General features: G+C 42.7%; 1 protein-coding gene across 1 annotated transcript in view; it reads right to left on the bottom strand.

Annotated features, from left to right (window-relative positions):
* Window positions 1–17,303, bottom strand: part of PITPNA (phosphatidylinositol transfer protein alpha) — a 59,335-nt gene extending 42,032 nt beyond the window's left edge. Inside the window, exons 1-2 of the mRNA XM_075263914.1 lie at window positions 17,165–17,303; window positions 12,305–12,335 (exon numbers count right to left, since the gene is read on the bottom strand). Coding sequence (XP_075120015.1) covers window positions 12,305–12,335; window positions 17,165–17,184 — 51 coding nt within the window. The 5' untranslated portion in view covers window positions 17,185–17,303. The remainder of the gene's footprint in view (window positions 1–12,304; window positions 12,336–17,164) is intronic.
* Window positions 17,304–22,491: the final 5,188 nt, after the last annotated feature.

Raw genomic sequence — 22,491 nt, 5'->3', positions numbered from 1 at the left:
TGACTGGAAGTCACAAAACGAATAGTGCAGACTGGGAAGGAGTACAAAGTCTATAGTAGTCTATGCAGGAGGTTACTCTACAATTGAATATTCATGTCACACAACAAATTTAGAAGTGTATTCCTGGGCTTCTCACCTTCTCTTCTTAAATAGTCATAACCTGTGTCAATTCCTGAAACATTGTGAACAATGGTACTGACTGTGAAAACCCAAACATATGACCTGTTTTTGGGAACTTGACGGCTGGAAACAGGAAACCTTAAACTAACCTTGGATTGGCTCAGGATGTTCCAGTCAATGTCCAAGTTTAGTCTGTTAATGGCTGTATTGCTCAAAAAAAAAAAACAAAGACATCATGGTCGTGTAAGCTATTATTCGGTTGAGAGGTCAAAGATGGAGTGCAATGAACTCAAGAACATAGTGCAGGTTAATCGGATTCCATGATGATGTTGCAAGGCAGGTCATTACATGATGTCATAAGTTAATATGTGACTAAATGGGGACATAAAATGATCAGAAAATCTGTGGTATACTAGGCTATGTCCGGGACATTAGGTTATTAACATACATTTCCAAAATATACTATACATGCAGATGCCCCTGTAGGTGCTTCCTTTGGACTGCAGAAGGACCTTTTACTTTTTGTATATTTTGTATATGCCTAAGTGCACACATAAGGCAAATTGTGGCAGATTTATTAAACTAAAATGTGCCATAATTCTAGCTTTGCGGCAATGCACACGACTATGTCCAGGGAACATTATCTGTGTGTAGACTGTATTCCCCAGACTGAACTGAGCGGTGTACAAAGAACTCACTGCAACATATTCAGTGATGATATAGTGAGTTTCCAAACAGCCCAATCGCTACTGTACTAATCTGACAGCTTTATTTAGTAGCAAATCGGTGGGTGTGCCAGGCGTCTGCCATGCACCATTGAGAAATTTATGACCCATCTTGGAAAACCTTTATAACCCTTTGTAGCCAATGGAAGCCATACATCAGGAAAACCCCCTTAGGCTAAGGCCCCACGGGCCGTATACGCAGCACTAAAGCGCTGCGGGAAGAACCACTGCGTGAACGGAGTTTTCCTCTGCGGACTTTCTCTTAACATTATATCTACGGGAAAGCCGCCGGCGTTTCCATAGATATAATTGACATGCTGCGATTTGCAAAGCCGCAACGGCTTTGCAAATTGCAGCGTGTCCGCGCTGCGATCTTTACTGCAAAGTGGGGATGGGATTCGCATGAATCCCATCCACATTGTCTGCACTGTACAATGCCGCAATTTTTCCCGCAGCGTCTCCGTTGCAGGCAAATCGCGGCGTTTACGGTCCGTGGGGCCCCGGCCTTAACTTGCAACATAACAATGGTCCAATGCACACATTTTATCACATTTAGACACTTTCTTGTCATCAACGGAACATGACTTAGTGGGCAAAAGGAAACACTTGCAAAAAAACGTAGGCATGGCCTAAGATGTGATAGTATATGCCAAAATTGCGGCAGGATTGTAGAACACGCCAATGCAACTAATAGGCGGTATAAACTTACTCTAGACAATCTAAAGACGTACTAGTTTATCAACCAGCATCAGCCACGGTGACAAACCTGTTATGGCCTTCTAGTACTTCACTGCACTGTGTAAATCTTAGACTTAGTTTACACAGTGATTTTTAAATTAGCATACAGCTAAAATGCAGTTCTTACTAGTCAATAAATTAAGAAACCCTATCTTTTCAATATAATAGCCATTGGCTTAAAAAGAATCTGTCTGTCACTAGAATACAAAAAAAAAAAAAAAAAAAAAAATCAACCCAGCCTGCAGATAGATCGGTTAGGGTCACCTCCATTTACGAGATTAAAGTTTTGTCTACATGCAAATCAGTTTTTGGTTGGTGATGTCAGAAAATGTCCAAATGCAGCGAGTGAAGTGGACTGTAAAAATATGGTGATCCGATAGGATGTGCGCAGCAGACGAATAGTCTCCTGAGTCTAGCTGGTTAGTCTGGGATCAGGTGATGTCAGGGAAGAACACAGAGACACAGTACTAATCCAATCCCTAATAGTAGTGTAGTGTTCAGTGAAGAGCCTGCAAGTTCACAAGCTCTACCGCCAGTAATACTCCATACCACTAATCCACTAAGACTCACTGTCTGAGGCGTCTTCCAGATGGACATCACTTAGCGACAGCAGGAGGACTGCTGCTTACCAGGGGTGATGCCAGGGTTCATGAGTGTGAAGGGAAAGAGTGCCCAGCAGAAATATCTTTAAAAACCGATTTAAATGATTGTTAAATGTTAAAACTATGGCAACAATAGCAAGCAACAACTAAATAGGAGTAAAAATCTAAATGTCATTCCAGCCTATTGTAATGGCAAGAAAAACAGGTTTAAAAGTATGAAAAAGAAAAAGGTCTTCCATCATTACAGGAATGGATAACCCCCTGTAGGCTACACATACACATCTCTCATGTTGTAGTAACAAAAATATATACCTATTGTGAAACAAAACAGGTCTGAGCAGTCCAGTAATACAAAGTACAAGGTAAAATAATGAGCAGTATAGACAAACTTAGGACTACTCATCAAAGGCGTTGTTCCGTAAGGAGAACCCCTGACCAGGGTGTGACCATTGCACCACAAATTATGGTATGACGTACAGATTAATAGCTATAGTTATCAGTCCCTATGTTGAGTAATACAAGTATAGATCAGCAATGAACAAGACTACTCTTAACAATGAACATGAACCTCTTGCTTTCTAACTAAGGCTGTAATCCTGAGATAGCACAGTACGTGATGCTTCCTTCTTGATGTCTTAATCATTAAGGCCTAGTTAATATATAAACAGTCTTGTCCTCTATATTTGCTCTTCCAGTATTTCTTCATATTAAGCGATTCGTCTTATTACAACTATCATGTTGTTAAAATTTCTAATCTGCTACTTTGGCCCTCATCCCAGCTAACAAGGACAGAAGACAATCTAGATTTTCCTTCACCAAGGCCAATAGATGAAGTTTGTTTCCCCAGCCCTACAGAATATCTAAATATGTAGAGCCGTGCAGAAACAAGGAAGTGCAGTATATAAAAACATTTGCGGTTACCGGTATATATAGGAATTGTGACTAGATTTGTGGTTTCTTAGAATAGAAATTTTAGCAATCAGGCTGAAGAAGAGGACAACTTATATTTTAAGCAGATTTTTAGGTGTTGAACACTTATGAATCTTCATCGTTACCTCTCTACTCTAATAGGGCTATGGACTAAGAAATTAACAAATTTTGTCCGGTCTTTTCTAATGTTGACATTGGCTCCTAACACTATAACGGTAAGCAATAGTTTCATTACAAAACTGAAATGACATCACTGTCTCAGTGATCAAAAATAGAAGCCTGGGAGAAAGTACGAAGACTCCACTAATGAAACAGTTATGGAACATGGCCATATACATGACATGAGTGCTGGACGAACCTGCCAATTTCTTATGAGACCAGCTTACCAGCTAACAAATATGATGTTGCGCCCAGTCACGCTGCTATCTACGTGCCTTAAAGGTTGCGAAAATGGCTGGATATTAGAGGAGTGGGATTCACATTTATGAAACTGCCTGAATTCTGCAGTGTATTCTCCTGCGAGGTACCATTGCCGAAAATTGTATGTTAAAGGGGTTGTCCCATCTCAAGGATCCTATCTATAATGGTAGCTTTTGTAATTTGAAGACTTTTCCTAAATATATTGCTTTAGAAATTCTGCTTTGTTTGCTTGCTTCGTGACCTTATTCCTACCATTGTTTACACAGCGTTACTATAACCAGGGACCTATAGGTCCACTCACTGTTCTTGCCGACACGACAATCATTCAGCTAATTGCAGTTTGCTATAAATAATAAAGCATTTGAATATTATCTGATCTGTATAAGTGTTGTGAGACTTCTCCTGCCCATTTAGCAAGAGGGAGGGGGAGGGAGGAGAAATACAGGAAGTGAGATGAAGAGACTGCAGCCAGACTGCTGAGACACTGAGATGGGAAAACCCCTTTAAGATCACCTGCATGTTTTATAGGCAGAAATCCAAGGATAAAAGCAGCAGCAATAACTGACATTGCAGGTCAAAAAGCTGCCACGCTTTTACTGGCGGCACATGTATAAGATTTATTTAAAATTCCTCCACGGTGCTGCTATAGTAGACTGCTGGCTGCTGGTGATGGACACCTATCCTCTATCCCTGGCAATTAGGAGAGAGGGAGACCAAAAGACACCTTAAAGCCTCCTTGTGAATGGAGTGCCAGTGTGCTTGCATGGCCAGCGCTTCATTGACTTCTATCAGGCTGATAGGACTGCAATCTCTAGGAGCGCCTGCAGCAGTGAATGGAGCGCACTGGCATGCCATTCACAACGAGGCTTTAGGGGTATTTTCAGTACTCTTTCTCCTGATCGCTGGGGGAGAGGGAGACTATCAGTCAAGCCACATAGCCAAAACTTTTCTGTTTTACGGATAGGAGGGGTGAATGTCCTTAATGCACAGCCCCTTTAAATGTCTCACTGTGCCATTTTCTAATGAAAGCTGTGTTGCGATTAGTTGCTATGGGCAACAAGACAAGAATCTGTCCTATTCTGTACATGAAAGGGTGCCATAAATCTAAGTACTGCGGTTTCGCCAACAAGCAATATTCATGTGGATCCAATATGTGGCAGTCCCATCAACTCTGGTGTCCACATCACCTCCTGTGACTGCTACTATTAGGTACCCTAATATACAGTTAGGGATGAATTTACTATAGGCAGATTTATTTTGTTGTTGTAACCACAAATCCCAAGGTGGAAGACATCTTATCTGTGATGGACTGTAGGAAAGAGCCAACCAGATAACGCAGCTAACACGCCAGGAGCCAACGCAGCATCAGGTTATTTTAACCACTCCATTCTACTCATAACAGGTTTCAGCGATTCCTGTTTAATGAAATTTCATAGTCCACATATGTTTTCCACAGGGGTCAGAAACCCCCAATACAGTCACTGATGATGATGATTAGCCCGCTCCTGTTACAGTTGTAGTGAAGGAGATGATGGTCCGAGGAACCAAGGGAAGGATGACTACACCGTCATCTGTATTCTGGATTAATATTTGGGGATGAGCATCATTGCTAATGCGTGAGTGTATTATACTGTATTGTGTGATGGTGAAGTCACTATGAGCAGTGTTAATATTTACCTCTTTTCTATATTATCTAGAGACTGATAGCAAAGCAAACAGCCAGGGAAAGCAGTGCAAATCTAAAAATCAAGAGTTTTACTACAAGCGGATAGAAGGCTGCACTGCAATATGCAAGTACAATATACATAAAAAACATGACGTGTATAATAGACAAAGAGGTGGGGCTGCACAGATAGAAACTGGATGTTTTCAGCAGTATCCTGGGGGGGGGGGGATTCTATGTATTGATTTTCATTATTTTAGCTAATTCATTTGGTTGGAGATACCATCAGGGAAATAAAAAAGCCCAGAGAATAAAAGCATCTTTTAGAGAAGTAATTTCACAGCTTAACACAGCACTAAGCAGCTTCCGGTGGAGGGAAGGACTTAGCGTTAAATAACAGTCATGGTGAATAACCATTTTGTACTTTTGGACTTTGCAGCTTTGCATTAGTCACTGGGTATGTGCTCGGAGATACCGAGGAGGCTAATTCTAGAGAGCTAGTAATGTCGATTCAGAAACCTTTCTTACACAGGCATCGCCTATTTACAGAACAGCTCTGTGAACAAGGAGGAATACACCGCGATAAACTAAACTTCAGAAAATAAAATGTCCTTTATAGAACATACTAAAAATACCTGGTGCAGAGAATAGTATACAGGAAAGGACACGGATTGCAGCACTGACACCAGGGCAGTCAGCCCACCTCTAGGATGTAAAAGGCAACAAGCTAAAAACTTGAGAAACTTTTGGAGCTGTTATCAATTCCCCAGAGAACAGAAACGATATTGGGGAATATTAACTAACTTGCATTGGCCAGAATTATGGCTTAATTTGCATCAAAAAATCCTAGTTGTACAAGCTTCATATCACACTTAGGAGACATTTTGTGTACGTTGGTTAAAAACAAAGTGGCAGGGTGGGGTGTAACGTTAGAGCAGTTACAGCTCCATCAAATATATTAAAGTGGTTTTCCCATTACAGACAAATATTCTTTAACCACAGCGATCATGAGAACACAGATCTGCAAGTGCCCCATGTGAATGTAGCGATGGTGCCCATGTTCAGTCATTTCACTTCCATGAATTTCTGGGACTGCTAGCTCTCAGAACAGTGAATTGAGTGATGGCTAAGCAGGTATCCCATTCCTCTATTTACATGGGGAAAACCATCTATAAATTGAAAATCCAATAGTTGAAAGCAATGAAGATACCTTTAAGCCCATAACTATTTCCCCTGACCGCCCCCATACACACTTGACTTGACTGTGTGCATAAGTTCTCAACACAGGGAAGAATAAGCCGCCGCCAGACTCCTCTGATGGAGTATCTCCATTGAGAAAAAAAGGATATTGTATGATGTAATATAAATATCCCCCACCCTAGTTTTGTCTAACATATACCATTGAGGCGAAAGAGTTAGGAGGCCCCCTCCCCCATGCACATTAGATGGTGAGATGATCCCAATGAAATTAGAAGGTTTGGCTAAAGTTTAAGAAAAGAGCTTAAAGGGGTCATCATGGGGAGTTTAGATTCACTCACCTGTTCCAGCAGACTCTTGATGGCAGACCTGTTCTCATCCCAACTCCTGGGTCACATGATAAGAAGCAGCACTCCAACCCCTGGGGTGCCCCGCCCTATCTCTCCTTCTTGGAACGCACAGGTTTGGGACAAGGCCAGGACCCCCAGTTCCATCAGAGTCCTCCAGAAGCATGTAAGTGAATCTAAACTCCCTGAACAACCCCTTTAATTTATAGGATTGTTACATCTAACTGTGAAATACACTGAAAATACCATTTAAGTAAAGCTCAGTCAAGGCACAATCCTGGATCTATCACGCAACAAAGGCACCTTGACTTATGATGGGGTCCGTCGAATTCCATCAAGATATTTTTGAAAAATGTTTAACAATGGTTCTGAAGCAGATGTGAACATGGCATATATTGGGATTCTGCATGATTTGTATGACACATCGACAAAGCTTAAAACTGTAGACTGATGTATTTTTCAACTACTCCTTGTCAGAAGGCTTTCAATAAATTCCTTTCAAATTTTGTTGCAGATTACATATGTGGATTTACATTGCTTTGTACAGGGAATAATCTACATAATCAAACATGAAGCTTACACTAGGTTCATACTGGCACTGGGTTCTCCATCATTCGGGTCCTTCGGGGGACTTGAACAACAGAGAGCCAGACCAATACAACAGTGGTTACAAGCAGAGATCCGCTGTTTCAAGACTGAAATGTTGGAAAAAGCCACCCTCTGTGCAGGACTTTGCACTATGCAATGGACTTCGACGCAGATGTGAACCGAGCCGGTCACTGATTTTTGTAACGCTACTATAATCAGTACCTGACCTAAGGCTATTCAGGCACTGTAAAAGTTAAATTAAACTACACCCCCCCCTTCCCCGTTTTAAAATAATAACTTAAAAAAGAATGTGCTCTACTTACGGAACGTGCACCCTGGGCGGGCATTCAGGGTGCGCCGTCTTCTTCTTCCCCGCCTCTTCTTCCTCTGACGTCTTCGGGTCCCGTCCTCCTCGGGCGCTTGCTCGCGGACACTGATAAAAAAAAATAGCCCGGGCGCATGCGCAGTAGCACGCGGCTTCTACTACGGCTACTGCGCATGCGCCCGGGCTATTTTTTTTTATCAGTGTCCGCGAGCAAGCGCCGGAGGAGGACGGGACCCGAAGACGTCAGAGGAAGAAGAGGCGGGGAAGAAGAAGACGGCGCACCCTGAATGCCCGCCCAGGGTGCACGTTCCGTAAGTAGAGCACATTCTTTTTTAAGTTATTATTTTAAAACGGGGGGGTTGTTTAATTTAACATTTACGGTGCCTGAATAGCCTTTTTAAAGGCTATGCACGCATATGTGGGGCTCTATCTGCAGGATTTTGCTGATAGAGCCCCTTTAAAGGGGTTTTCCAAGCAAAAAATAATTTTTGAAAAAGGTCAGTTAGTGCTATTAATAGGTTAGTATATGCATCTAAACGCTCTGATCAGTGTTTTGAGTGATTTCTGGGGTTCTCTAAGCTCCTGGCATCTTCTGCATTTGTTTACATCCATAACTTCCTGGCTTGGTTTCCTACAAGTTCCATGATGCCTCACTTCTCCCCCCTCTATCACTGGCCCCCTTACTTTCTCACACACTCTCCTCTCCCTGTTTCCCTAGCTAGCCTGCCCACTACATCACCACACCTCCCCCTCACTCACTACCCCCTCCCTGTATATTGTTTCCCACCGAAAGCCAATTAAAATAAGACCTGCAATAGACAACAATCGCCGGCATGTCTTACATATTGGATGTACTTGCAATCCCCCTGTGAAGAAAGTTAGGAAATGCGCATTGCCTAACTTTCTTCACAGAGGGAATTGCAAGTACATTCGATAAGACATGCTGACAATTGTTGTCTATTGCGTATGTACAGACTAGCAGACATCTTTGTGACGTCACCGGGCAGTTCGCACATGCACAATAGCCCACAATCATGCAGGAACTCCATTGCGCACGCCCAAAGTGAAGATGACCCTCCGTGACAGGATATTCCAGCATAAAGGAAGGTAAGTATGACGGGGAGGGGTGTAGTGAGGAGACGGGACGGGAAGTTGGTGGACGAGCGGGGAAGGGAATATAGTATGTGACGCTCCATTTCCAGAACTGACAAAATGGAACGCCACAGGATTCTATGAAAACGTGGCTGGGGTGGTCCCAGCGATAATGGTAAATATGCATGTTTGATGCTGCAAGTAATTTGTGAAGTAGGTGGTGGTGGGGGCATTAGTTTAATGTTTAAATGTTGTTGGGGTTTTTTATCCCAGACAACAGGATCCACACTCTCATATGCACAATAAATAAAAGAGCTGCTTTGTACTCTGCAGCCGGTGAGAACAATCAAGTATCAGTAAGATAACAGCCAAAGATCATCAACTGCCCATAGGTCAAGGTTTCAAGCTCATAGACTTGCAAAGATTCATAGCCGTTTCCAAAAATCCTGCTGCTTGCTCTGCACTGGAGTCACACATGGCCTTGGATGAGCTCTACCTGTGCAAATGATATCTGGAATCCTATAAGACACTAACCCCTAATAGGTAAACATAACTTAGTAATGGGATTGACTCTATAAAAATACACCAAGTACTGATACATTACTGGCAGTGTTGAGCGAATAGTAGATACGAATACCTCGCTTCCATAGGAATGCGTGTTAGCGGCCAGCAAATCTTCACAGCACTTAACCCCTTGGTGTTCGGCCACTTCCACGCATTCCTATGGGAGCGAGGCATTCGACGAATAGTTTCGAATACTATTCGCTCATCTCTAGTTACTTGTACTTTTGGTAAAAAATAACTGCCGTAACTAACTATAACAAATCCTATTCATATGTATGGAAATAAACTGATACAAAGTGATACCATGTTTCACCATTGCTGTTATGATAATTTTATTTTTGCAGCAGAGTTACTGACATAGCCTGACTGAGGTGTGACCGCAAGGCATCTGAATACTGAAGCGATCGCCATTGTTTTCAATTAACGCAGCTGAAAGCACTTTCATTTTTTTAATCAATGTGCGGTCGTTAAAAATGAAAATTCTTTCAGCTAAGTTTACATATTGAGTCTGCAGTGAGTAAACCCAGCTTAAAGGATCCACATAATTTTTTTTTTTTAACCTCTGAAGTCCGTGGGTGATGGACTACAAAAAAACGGATGTAGCCGGACGTCAATTTATTACTAGCTGCTCAATACATTCATATCAGTCAGGCACATTGTACAAGGGAGCCTTGAAATCTATGACACATCTACCACCAACACAATCACTTCTGAACTACCGTACTTATAAGGTGTTGTAGGGGGTTGTATAATAAACAAACTTGCTTGCGTCACAGTGCAATCCCACTGCCATAAGAAATAATTTGTGATGGTAGAGTCCTTTAAAAGTGTCTATAGACCTTCAATAGCTTCCAGCTCAACAATAATTGTGGGCACTTGTACCTTGCAACTTATTATTATTTTTTTTGTAATTAATTTATTTATTTTGTAGATTGTGAGCCCCATATAGGGACTGTAAAGAGCTACGGTACATCGACCGATAGCTCTTTACCCGGGGCACAGATCGGGAAAGCCGACAGTGCGCTGAATTCAGCGCACTGTCAGCTTTCCAGCAGTATATAGAACTGCCTGTGCCCAAATCGGTGAAAGGTCCTCTTTAAATATATTTTCTAAGAGTTTTTGGTGATATTGTTTTTATCGATTATATAAATCTTAATAATTTCCTGAGATGGACCATAGGCCACAAACATAATGGTTTAAAGCAGACCCTATTGAGCTGTATGAGAGAGTTTTCTATGCATGATCTGTGACCTCCGCAGAGGTCATTGTGTAGAGAGGGAAGTAGATAAGCTGTAAAATTACATACTGTAACTGATGGATTCTGTGTCTTATCTACATATCCATGATAGCGGTGATCATCACTGTGCAGATAAGTGAGGGGCTGCTACAAAGAAATCTACAGAAAACAGAAAGTCTCATAATACAATGGAGAATTCTTAAAAACATGTTCAACATAAAACTTGATTGATAAAATAGGCCATTTTAGTGATATATTCTCTTTAAAGTGGTTTTCCCTAAAAAGCAAACTATATTCTATCCTATAGGAGATAACCTGAAGATCAGTGAAGGTGTGAAGGTTCAGACCCCTAGTGATCCGGAGAACAGGAGACTTTCGTCCTCTGTTCTGAATGGAGCAGAGGTCAGGTAGCACGCGCATCGCTTCATTCATTTCAAAGGAGATGACCAAAGTACAGTGTTAAACTATCACTAGCTCACACATTAAAGTGAATGGATCAGTGACTGTTTGACCAATTCTACATTCAGAATGGGGGATAAACGTTCCCCGTTCTACTGATCAGTGGGGGTCTGAGCGGTTGGACTCCCGCTAATCTGCAAGTTCTCGCCTATCCTATTTGCTTTGGTGGGAGAACCCCTTTAAAATGAATCCTAAACACATGACATGGCTTAGTGTATGGAAATGCTACAAGTTCCACAATGAACTTGAGTACAGATTGTATACCAGGTATGAGAGCTTTACTGAATGTGTGGCTTTAATAACTGACCAATGTGACGCCTTTAACAAACAGTATCCATGGCAACCTGTAACTAATCAATGATTTACAATGACAACTTACACTTCATGCTTCACTTCTCTGGACTTTTGTTATGGACTCTATTTCCTAAATGAAGCACACAGGACACTGAGCGAGACACTCCGGTATCATACAGTAAGCACATGTGTTTACAGGACACATCAGAACAATAAAAGTAAGTGCTGGGTGTGTTATAGCAAAGTGTGACATTCATCAGCATCTACAAGGTGATAAATATCTGATCGGCGGGGGTCCAACTGCTTGCACACACACCAATCACCAGAACTGGTGTCCCAAGGCCTCCGATCGGAAGGATAAACAGAGCAATGATCACGCAAGAGCCCTGCCACACCATTCAAGCTATGACTAATGGAGAAAACCGTGTATAGTGAACAACTGCTGTCACTGAATACAAGGAGTAGAGTGGCAAGGTGCACGTGTGACCACCATTTCTCCAAGACGTCAGACTCCAAGAAATCATACATTTATCACCTATCCTGTTAGAAGACCAGAACAACGGACACACAGACCGCCAAAATAGCTGACAACAGTACGTGGCAGTCCCAATTGACTATAATGAGATGTGTCAGGTGCCCATTCTTTTAAATGAAATTGGAGGATCAAATGCAGAGGTGAACATAGCCTGCTCAGTTTTTGCTGTAGAACTCATTGAAGAAAGATAATGTGAAACATTTTCATGTTTTTCATTTTCTTTCTCAAAAATACTCCCTGAAACAATTAGTTTTGTAGAAAACATGTGAAAAGAGGCAAAGGTCAACCTCCTCCAGGTCACCTCCAGGGCGTCACTTGCCCTGTTTCCAATGTAACCAAACCGAGCTGTTCAGGACACCCTATTTTAACAGCCCGCATATACTAGCACTGGAATGAGAGGGAGAGGAGGGGAGAGTTTTTATTTCTTTATTTTTTTTCATATTGTATAGTATGAGATGTTGTTCTTACCTCCTCCACGGACACAGGCAACACAACTCGGCTGTAAAAGAAAGAAAAAAAAAAAGTGAGATATTGTTATATGAACTTGATGCTAACTTCAAGGAAATCATGATGAAATCTATTTTCTGTGTACTGCAAGTTATAAAAAGTTCTGTCCCAACCCTTTTCCTTTAGGATTTGTGACCAACAAGAAAAGGTATGATAACAGAAGGAAGCAACAACTACAATTTCAGGACAAAAAAAATCTGATTTGACATTTGTACAAAACGTTTCCTCTTATAAGTGCACAAATAAACCGACAGCTGGGCGTTACCATTTACTAAGGACAATTTCACACAGGCATAACATGGGCACATTTCTGCATCCGTATTAGATCCGCAAGTCCCAAGCACAAGCCTAACAACATTATATATTCCTAAATTGCAGTTTGTTCTCTATAGATACATCCTTTTGATATTAGTTAGGTCATAAGACTCCAAGTTGGGCTAGGAAATGTGTCTGTAAGAAATAGGCCTAAGCGGCAGATTATATATATATATATATATATATATATATATATATATATATATATATACACACACAGTATATATATATATATACACACACACACACACATATGTGTATATATATGTATCCGCACGAAAGGCAATCCTACAGGACACTCACCATTGACCTGTCTTATTGATTGTATGACAAGACTATGATGAGACAAAGATGCGAGTGTGAACACTGTACTATGGTATGTAATACTTTCCTCTAATCAATAAGGAATTCTCAGGAAACTCAAGGTAACCTTGATCTCTTCAGCTATTAACTTGCATTGTATAACAGAAGGCCTGCTCTTGAATTTCTGTTAATATACATTACAAATATTGTAATATATATTAGGAAATATTGGCTCCTTTCTGTGAAACACTGTCCTGAAATCCTCTAAGGGACTGTTCACACAGCAGAAAATGAAGATGAATTCCTCTTCGCTCTCCGGCCGCCAGGTACCCATTGAATGGGCCTAATCAACAGGGAGTCTCATGCCGCAGACTCCACCGCTGAATCATTGGAAACAATAGAAATCTGTCACTGACAGCTTGCCTTACAGCTTCTCACTAGAGTACAGGAAGGCGGTTCGGTGTGTAATAAAGAAAAACTCTAGCTCAGGCCTTTTAGCACCTAGAATAGTGATTTTTCTGGAAATAACACTTGCAGAACTGCAAACCTCACCTTTCATATAACACCAGAAACACTGTTCTAAGTTTTATCATGCCTCTGTATTATACAGGAACCCACCTGGACTCCCAGATAGAGGATTTATGCTGGCAATAAAGAAGCAGGAGAAAAAAAGTAAGGAATAGAAAGTGGATTTCAGAACAGTAAGGGACCAAAATCAATAGTTATTTCTGTCTGGAGGAATACTAATCCTTCTCTGCAGCTAGGTCTTGTGACTCTCACTCTGATCAGATAAAATCTACATGGAATAATGTAGAAGTCCCTGACTTCCCGTATAATGGACCATAACACCCAAACTTCTGCCACTAGCTACTGATGAGCAGACAGCTCCCGTCACTTGGTTATAATGAAGGAGATCACACCTCAGACTTCCTGACTATGCACTTACAGTCTCTTAGATTATTATACTGCCCCCAGCAGGTACATATAGTACTGTCTTTAGCTGCCCATGTGATGTTGCGATAAGGCTTCATGGACTTGATAGAGCATAGAGAAAGAGAAACATAAGAGCCAAAATGGAGTCTGATCAGGAGTTGCCGTATACATGAGCCTGGACAGTGTCGGATAATCAGGTAATGGGGACAGGGATGGAATAAAGTGTTTTTCTGGAGTGATTTTTTTAATAAAGTATATTACAAAATGTAACAATTTTGATAGAATAGCAAAATTTGTTTGAACATTTAGATAAGTTTAAATAGGTCGCCATTCTTTATCACTACCTGCCCCAAGTCCTCTTATACCAAGTTTGGTCAGCAGAAAAGAGTTCGGCTCGGAAACGCTCTCTATTAGTTCAGCAGAAAGCCCACACACATTTGAAGGGAGGAAGCTCTAGTGATAAAACTCATTACAAAGGTTATGACACAAGGAGGAAATCACAACAAGACCTAACCTCGGTGCGGTAACGTCATACAATATCTAATTACCGGCCAAGGCTTTTAGTAAGATTCATTGAAACAAGAACAAAATAAATCCGTCTAACTCCTGCTTAGCCCCTACAACAAGAGGCAGCTGACGGCTCTCAGATCATGTGAGGACAGAGCCAAAAAACAAAGCTTTAAATCTGTGACCCCGTTGCACATCAACTTACCACTCATGGAAAGTAAACTTATTGCATCTAGATATTGTGTTGGGAAGAATAGAGGAATGGTTTCAGAGCCCAATCTCTGTCTATCTGGCCTAGGTACGTCTACATTAAAGGAGATGGACTGATTTTTTAATATAATAACATATATAATTTTATGTATAGTCCTTGCACATTATACAGTCTAGCAAAGATACCAAACCTTTGTGGTACAAAAATGCATAAAAACTGTTACATTCCCCACATGATCACTAAGGCTCTGTCTACATCAGCATTGGATTTATCATTAAAATCTCCATCACAAATGCCAGAAAAGAAAAATAAAGCTCAGCATGGTATGCGATATGTTCAAGCAAATTGACAGAAACCTGAAAGCCCTCACTATAAGTCAATGGGGGTCTATCGGGGACCATGGGGGTCTGACATAAAGGATCCAGCGCTCTGTCCATTCTATTCTTCAGCTCCTATGATAGCAGAACAACAGAACTGACAAGTAGAGATGTCAACAGAGCCTAAGAAGTGAAACAATATAAGTGAGACAAGTCTCAGGACAAGACTCCGAGCTGTAAGTTACCGGTATCTTCCAAAGCGTCTGAACGGGATGTCTACTGATAAATGTCATCGCTCCATATTACATCATGACCTGGCCCACCTGGATAGGTGGGCCATAGTATGATCATTGGTTAGTTCTACACAGAGCTGTAGCTAGGGGGTGCTGGCATAACAAGCCACTCTGCCATGGCCAGGATAACCTGACACCTCGCTGGGGCAGAGAACTGAATGTTTTTCCTGGGTGAAGTCTAGCCATGACACTAGTTTTATCGCTGTATTTTATTTTTTTATTATATTTGACTATTCATAGGTTTGTTTTTTCAAAGGACCATATTAAAAAAAAACAAAAAAACAACAGTCCTATATCTGTATATCTGGCCATTCTTCACAGATCACTCAGACTCAAGTCAATGAGGGATCTGAGAAAACAGGTGCCAGTTTACCATGGTCATGTGAGTACAGTCTCAAAGAATCTATCACCAGAAAACTCAAGGTCAAGTCTAGTGTATAAGACATTATGTCGTGCACCATCATACCCTAGTGCTCCGGTAGATGCATCATGTCCTTGAAAAAGCCATTGTATTTTAAATATGCAAAGAAGACTCAAGTGCAATGTGGGTACACGGGGTCTCCAAGGAAATAATTTAGGTGTATAAACCTGAGGCTCTGGCACCCCCAGTGCACCTAAATATTATTTCCATATTTAGAAAATCTGCTTTTTCCAGGAGATGGGGCATCTTTTGGACTATTTAAAGGTATGATGGTGCTTGGCATACTGTCCCCTACAAAGCACCATGGCTGGCTTGATATGGTGAGAGAATCCCTTTAATATATGCAACTAATGCAGTAAACTACGGTAAGTAACGCTAACAACAATTTTCTTCTATTATATTTAGAAAAATGACATTCCTTTTGACAGAATTTGAACACCTCACTCACCCCACCATCAACATGCACACCCAGCTCACTACATTCTAGTAACACAGCTATACATCAGCAGATACCTAGGTAGATAAGGAGAGAGGAGTCACATTGGCCACTGATACCTTACTACACCTTGCAACATGATACAAAAGAATAAGAAATACCTGGCACCCCTGCCGATCAGCTGTTTGAAGAAGCTGCAGCCGCTTTCCTGTGCTGATGACATCACACTCATCAGTCACATGGTACAACAGCAGCGCAGTCCCATTCAAGTGCTGAGCATAGTGCCATCAAGCATAGCGCCTACGATATGAAGGGGCCACAGCACGCACCCAAACACGGTCATAACTAGACATTTAGCAGAGGAGCAGACACATATGGATACAGAGGAGCGGACATATACAGAGGAGCGGACACGCAGAACCAGAATCAGCAATATTATATAGCCAAGGGACTACAAAGCCAATGCGAGTAGTGTCACAAGTAGTTCAGCCAACTCGACAGCAGTGGGGAGTGTCAGGTGTCAGTGTAAAGATTACCATCCGTCACCCGGCCTCACAGTCATATAGACAGCAGGCTGAAGACGTGTCCTGAACAGGACAGGTAACCTATAGATCACAGGTCAGCAACCTTTGGCACTCAAGTCATTGTGACACTACAACTCCCAGCATGCACGCTCAGGTGTTCTTAGAATTCCCACACAAGTAAATGCTGGGGGTTGCAGTTGCACAATGCAGCAGGTGTCTGCCCCTTCTATAGGTCATCTCATGTATGTGACAGTATATAACACATACCACTCAAGCTCTGCTACATATTCATGTGTCCGGTCATGTCACCTATGTGCTCCGCTCCATAGCTCCCCTAGCATCCTATAGGTGCTCTATACACCCACCCTTGGCAGAGATGACACCGTCCATCCCACCTCTACCTCCACCAAGTCCATGTCCATCCTCCCAGCACTGATCCTCTGCCATCCCAGCATCGCCTCCTCCTGTGCCAGCTGCTCTGCTCATTCATTCCCCGCTCTCTCTCCCTCCCCCGGCACATCCTCCACCTGCTCCCCACACAGCCCTCATCCCGCTCCTTACAACTCTTTGATCAGCACCATGGCCGCTCCCTGCGCCTCCCGATCTTCTCCTCCGCTGATCCCGGCCCCAAGTGAAGGTTACCGGCCGCTTCCTACTCCGCACCGCGCTGGGGGCGGGCCGTTGCTGCAGCAACTACTACGTCACGGGGGTCGTCAAAAATGGTGCGCGATGAGATAAGGGCGCGTTACCTGAAGACCCGCCTTCCCCCCCGGAACATCTGGATCATTGGTGGAAGCCTCGAACCGCCTGGTGACTGCTAGAGCAAGCCGAGTGGCCCAATTGTGTGGCCGGGCCTGCACATGTGCGGCTGCCCGGCTATAGTGACAGGGGAGACCCCGGTCATCCAAGGGCATCCGCTCACTGTGCACCCCAGACCACCAGGGACATTGCCATTAACTCATTCACAGCTGTATACCAGCAGGAGGCTAACCATTTAACCCTTTGCTCCACAATTATTTTGCATTATTGTTTTTTTACTCCTCATCTTCCAAAAGCCGTAACTTTTTTTTTTTTTCTGTCCAGAGTTTATTTTTTGCAGGATAAGCGTTACTTTATAATGTTACAATTTAATATTCCATACTATACTATAATATGAAATAAAATTATTAAAGGGGGATCTGGAAAAAAAAAAGTTGCGCCACTTGCACAATTTTCTTAATAAACCGTAAGAATGGCGTAGGAGCCAAGGGATTTATTAACCGTTTGCAGCCTCCTCATAAATTTGTCGGGGGTCCTGGTGCCAGAATAGAAATCTATGTGATAGTAATACGTATAGATTTCCATTCTAACTCCGTACTCCTGCTGCGACTTTTAGTAAATCCATTGGACCAAGTCTCAGCTCGCCCCAATTCCTGCAAGGTGCGCAAGGGATTGAGGTGCAGCTTTGGCACAAGAAGGTGCCTTGTGCCACCTCCATATTATCCCTCTATGCCAGGCTTCAGATGTACAAGATGTTCCTTTGTTTTATGTTGTTCACTGTGGTTAAAATAATAATAACTTGATATAGCGCCAACATATTCCGTAGCGCTTTACAAAGTACCGTAGAGGAAATGAACATGTCAAGTCAATAATAATAAGTTATTTTTATTGTGCAGGTTAGTCCAACTATGGTGATACCAAATTTATATACTTTATAAATGGATATAATACAAATATAAAAAAAAATACTTGCATCGTCATCTTCTGGTCCCCTTTTTTTATTTCTGCCTAGGAAGCAGTGTAAGGGCTTTTTGCATTCCAAGCGTTTTATTTTATTGATACTATTTTCGGGAGTATGTGACTAGTTGATCCCATTTATTTAATTTTTGTGGGAGCCGAAATACAATAAAAAAAAAAAAGGTGAGTCTATTTTCTGTTACTGCCTTGAGACCTCAGTGAGTCAACTCTGGATCATTGCTGTCAATGGCCATGACTATGACGTAAAGCAGTGGTTCTCAACCTTTCTAATGCCGTGACCCCGCAATACAGTTCCTCATGTTGCGGTGACCCCATGCAGTTTGGAACACGCGTCCATAACGGCGTACGTTCCAGCTGAATAGCGCTGCTGCAGACAGTAGCGCGGCTTCTCAGTGGCTAAAGCCATCAGAAATATGTATTTTCTGATGGCTTTAGGCATACCTCGCAACTTTGGAAGATTAGAAAGAGGGAGAAAATATGCCGCAGCAAATTTAGCTCTGCCCACTTTTATGTTGACTCCGCCCATTATCATACATTTTTCATGTGCTCCCACACAGTATAATCCTCCTACAGTCACCCGTACATTATATGTCCCCCGCCATCTCTCCCCCAGTTTCATATAACCCCTTCCTCTGCCCCCAGTTTCATGTCTCCCCTCCATCTCTGCCCCCAGTTTCATGTCCCCCATCTCTTCCCCAGTTTCATGTCCCCCCATCTCTGCCTCCAGTGTCAAGCCGCCCCGCCCCTTCATCTGCCCACAGTTTCATGTCCCCCCATCTCTTCCCCCAGTTTCATGTCCCCATCTGTTCCCCAGTTTCATGTTCCCCCATCTCTGCCCAGAACTTCATGTCCCTCCATCTCTGCCCCCCGTGTCATGCCGTCCCCCCCCTTCATCTGCCCACAGTTTCATGTCCCTCCATCTCTGCCCCCAGTGTCATGCCGTCCCCCCCTTCATCTGCCCACAGTTTCATGTCCCTCCATCTCTTCCCCCAGTGTCATGCCGTCCCCCCCTTCATCTGCCCACAGTTTCATGTCCCTCCATCTCTGCCCCCAGTGTCATGCCGTCCCCGCTTCATCTGCCCCTTCATTATGTTCCACCTTAATGTTTAAAACAAACAAAAAAAAAAACACACTCACCTTCCAACGCTCCCCCCGCTGCCCACTCAGTCTCGCTCACTCATATAGTTGTAGCCGCGATGTGACGTCATCACATCGCGGCTACACATACAGAAGTCGCAGCGCAGCGTTAAAGCAGGAACTGGCTGTAACAGCTCCTGCTTTAATCGCCTGTGTTTTCAACTCATCGGCGTCCTCCGGGCGCCGATCAGTTGAAACCGGGACATACTTCCCACCGACCGGGACAGTTGGGAGGTATGTGGCGACCCCTGTGTTTTGGTCGTTCGACCCCCGCCGGGGTTGCGACCCACAGGTTGAGAACCGCTGACGTAAAGCATATCAATAAATGCTTTAAACAGAGCAGAGGGAATACTGATAAGTCATCCAGGGGTAAAACAAACGATCAGCTGCTCGAAGAGGCAGCGGGGTTCAGGTGGGTGCTATGGTCTCTTCTATAGCGCCCTACAGTGACTGTGCTTGGTACTGCAACTCAGCCCATTCAGTTGAATAGAACTGAGTTTCAATCACACCATGTGACTGATGGACATGACGTCACATGGCCTGTGAGGTAGAAGCTCAGGCCACTTCTAATGACTAGTCTGCTGGGGAGTTGAACGCCCACATATCTTCAATTGTTGTCTAAATCTAAGGCTAGGTCATCCATTAAAAAGTCCTGGAAAACCCTTTTAGGCTAAGGTCCCATGGGACGGTCTGCAGCGCTAATGCGCTGCGGGAAAAACCGGGGTGGGAACGCATTGCGCTTTAAACAGAAAGTTCGCAGAGTTTTCCTCTGCGGACTTTCTGTTACAATTACTGTATATCTACAGGGAAGCCGGTTTTGGAAATCGCAGCGTGTTCATGCTGCGGATTTTACCACAAAGTGGGCATGGGATTTGCATGAATCCCATCCACTTTGCAGTTACTGTATAACGCTGCGATTGCCATTACGCTTAAAGTATGTGAAGAGAAAAGTCCTGCTAGAAAGAGTTTTATATTTACCGATTTTGGCAGAACCCCGATGGATTACATTGTAGTCTATGGGGTTTGCAGGTAACTGTTTTTAGTTTCAAAGCTATTTATTGAAATAAAACAGAATACAAACAAGTAGCAAGACAACGATGTCAGGAAAGATATGGCAGGTAGGAGGGGGGAAAATGTGGATTATGAGGTAAGACCTGCCACTAAAGAAGAGAAAAAGGTTGGTAAAGAATAAAAACCAACATTGAGCCCGGTAGGTAAGGGGGGGAAACAAGTAGCTTCAAAGTATAATTATAAGTAAGTGGATGAGTTAGAGACCTACCTAAGGGATCGATGGTAGCAAACTCAAGCTGGGCACCAAATTATAGTTGGAGACTGTATGGCAGACCTGGCATGTTAGACCTGTTAATCCCCAAATGGACCTAAAAATAACAGAAACTCAAACAACACTGTGAACCTAGCATTAGGGCTTCTTGTACCAACCATCTGGCATGTAATTTGGCATAATTCTGTGTTTGTGTGTGTGATATATATATACTGTGTATATATATATATATATATATATATATATATATATATATATATATATAGTGAGAAGGTGACAGGCAGAGTGCTGGAATCACGCTATATCTCCAGGTTTTTAACTTATGTGTGGTCCAGTGCGGCTCTTGAGTCACTGGGCCAGAAAATGGCTGCAGATCCTGCATTTTAGTGCAGATTAATGGAGTGAGAGGAGGCGGCTGAGTCTGTCCTGTAACCCCGAGTCTGGTGAGACAAAGTTGTGCTTGTTTTGTTCGTGTGGCTGGTAGTAAGGCACAAGTATAGTTAGGTTATCAGTTCTGTTTAGTTAGGTGCTCAGACAAGCAGGTATTTATTTGTTTTTTGCCTGCAGTTAAAGCTGTATTTTGTTTTGCTCATTTTGTGGCTGAAGTCATGGTTTATTTATTTTCCTGTTTTTTTTTCTAAATAAACCTGTTTGCTGCACATTTCGTGTCACTGTCTTTGACTGTTTGGGTCCGTACCTTTGCTGCTACTGAGCTAACTTCCCCACAGTATATATATTGTAAGCCAATGGCTGGTCAGGTAATGGAGGGGGTGTACATCTCACCCAGACTACTCAGGTGGGTGAGATGAGAAAACTCCAGGAATGTTTGTTCTCAGCAGACAACTTTCGTCTGCTGAGCATTTTGGTAAATGCTCAGTACTGGGCTGGGTTTTTAGGAATAGCAGGTAGGTTGGTAGTGGGACCTGTCATTCCTCCCCCCTCCAGACCACACTTTGGGGATGTTTCAGCAGTGACTCAGCTGCAGAGAGTCTCCTCGTCAAGGAGGCTTAAGAAGCCAGCTCCAGCAGCAACACTTTGGCAGAGCTTGGCTGGAGGTCAAACAGAGAGGTCATATTTTTGGAGCTGCGTCCTGAATGATTCTACTGTCTTTTGGATTTCTGTGATTCTGGGTGAGGTCACCTATTCTATATTTAGTTAGAGCCTAGCCGGGCAGGTATTTAATTTTGTATTGTTTCCTTTTGTTGCTGCACTACCTTTTTGAGTGAAAATAAACTCCACCTTTGTTTTGGACTAAAAGGAACTGGACTTGTGTGTTCATGCCACCCCACCTAGCAACCCCAGACCCTGACTCTATATATATATATATATATATATATATTTTAATATTGTACACAGTATTAGCCCTACAATTACTGTAAAGAGTATCTGAGATTTGTTATAAGACGGCCTGATGCAGCTCCCTTTTCCTTTAGCAGCCCTACTGTCACTTTTTTCTTCCTAAAAATGATAGTAGCATTAACGTGCCTGGCATATGACCCAGTGACATTCCCACTGATGCAGTGCAATAGCAACCACTACATTGCATGACCGTTCCAGAAATTTAGCAACAAACCTGCTATGTGTGAGCAAAACCTTACAGGCTCCCTGTTCACATTATAAGATGCCCTCAGTGAAATACATAGACAAGATGTATACTTTATCGTTGGATAAACATGATGCTGCCCCTACAACCTGCTGTAACATCTGCCACAGTCTGCCTCATTACTTGCAC

Source organism: Leptodactylus fuscus, chromosome 2 (genome assembly GCF_031893055.1).
Source record: "Leptodactylus fuscus isolate aLepFus1 chromosome 2, aLepFus1.hap2, whole genome shotgun sequence".
NCBI classification, from domain to species: Eukaryota; Metazoa; Chordata; class Amphibia; order Anura; family Leptodactylidae; genus Leptodactylus; species Leptodactylus fuscus.
The sequence above is the reverse complement of the archived record's forward strand: the minus strand, read 5'-3'. Positions and strand labels throughout refer to the sequence as shown.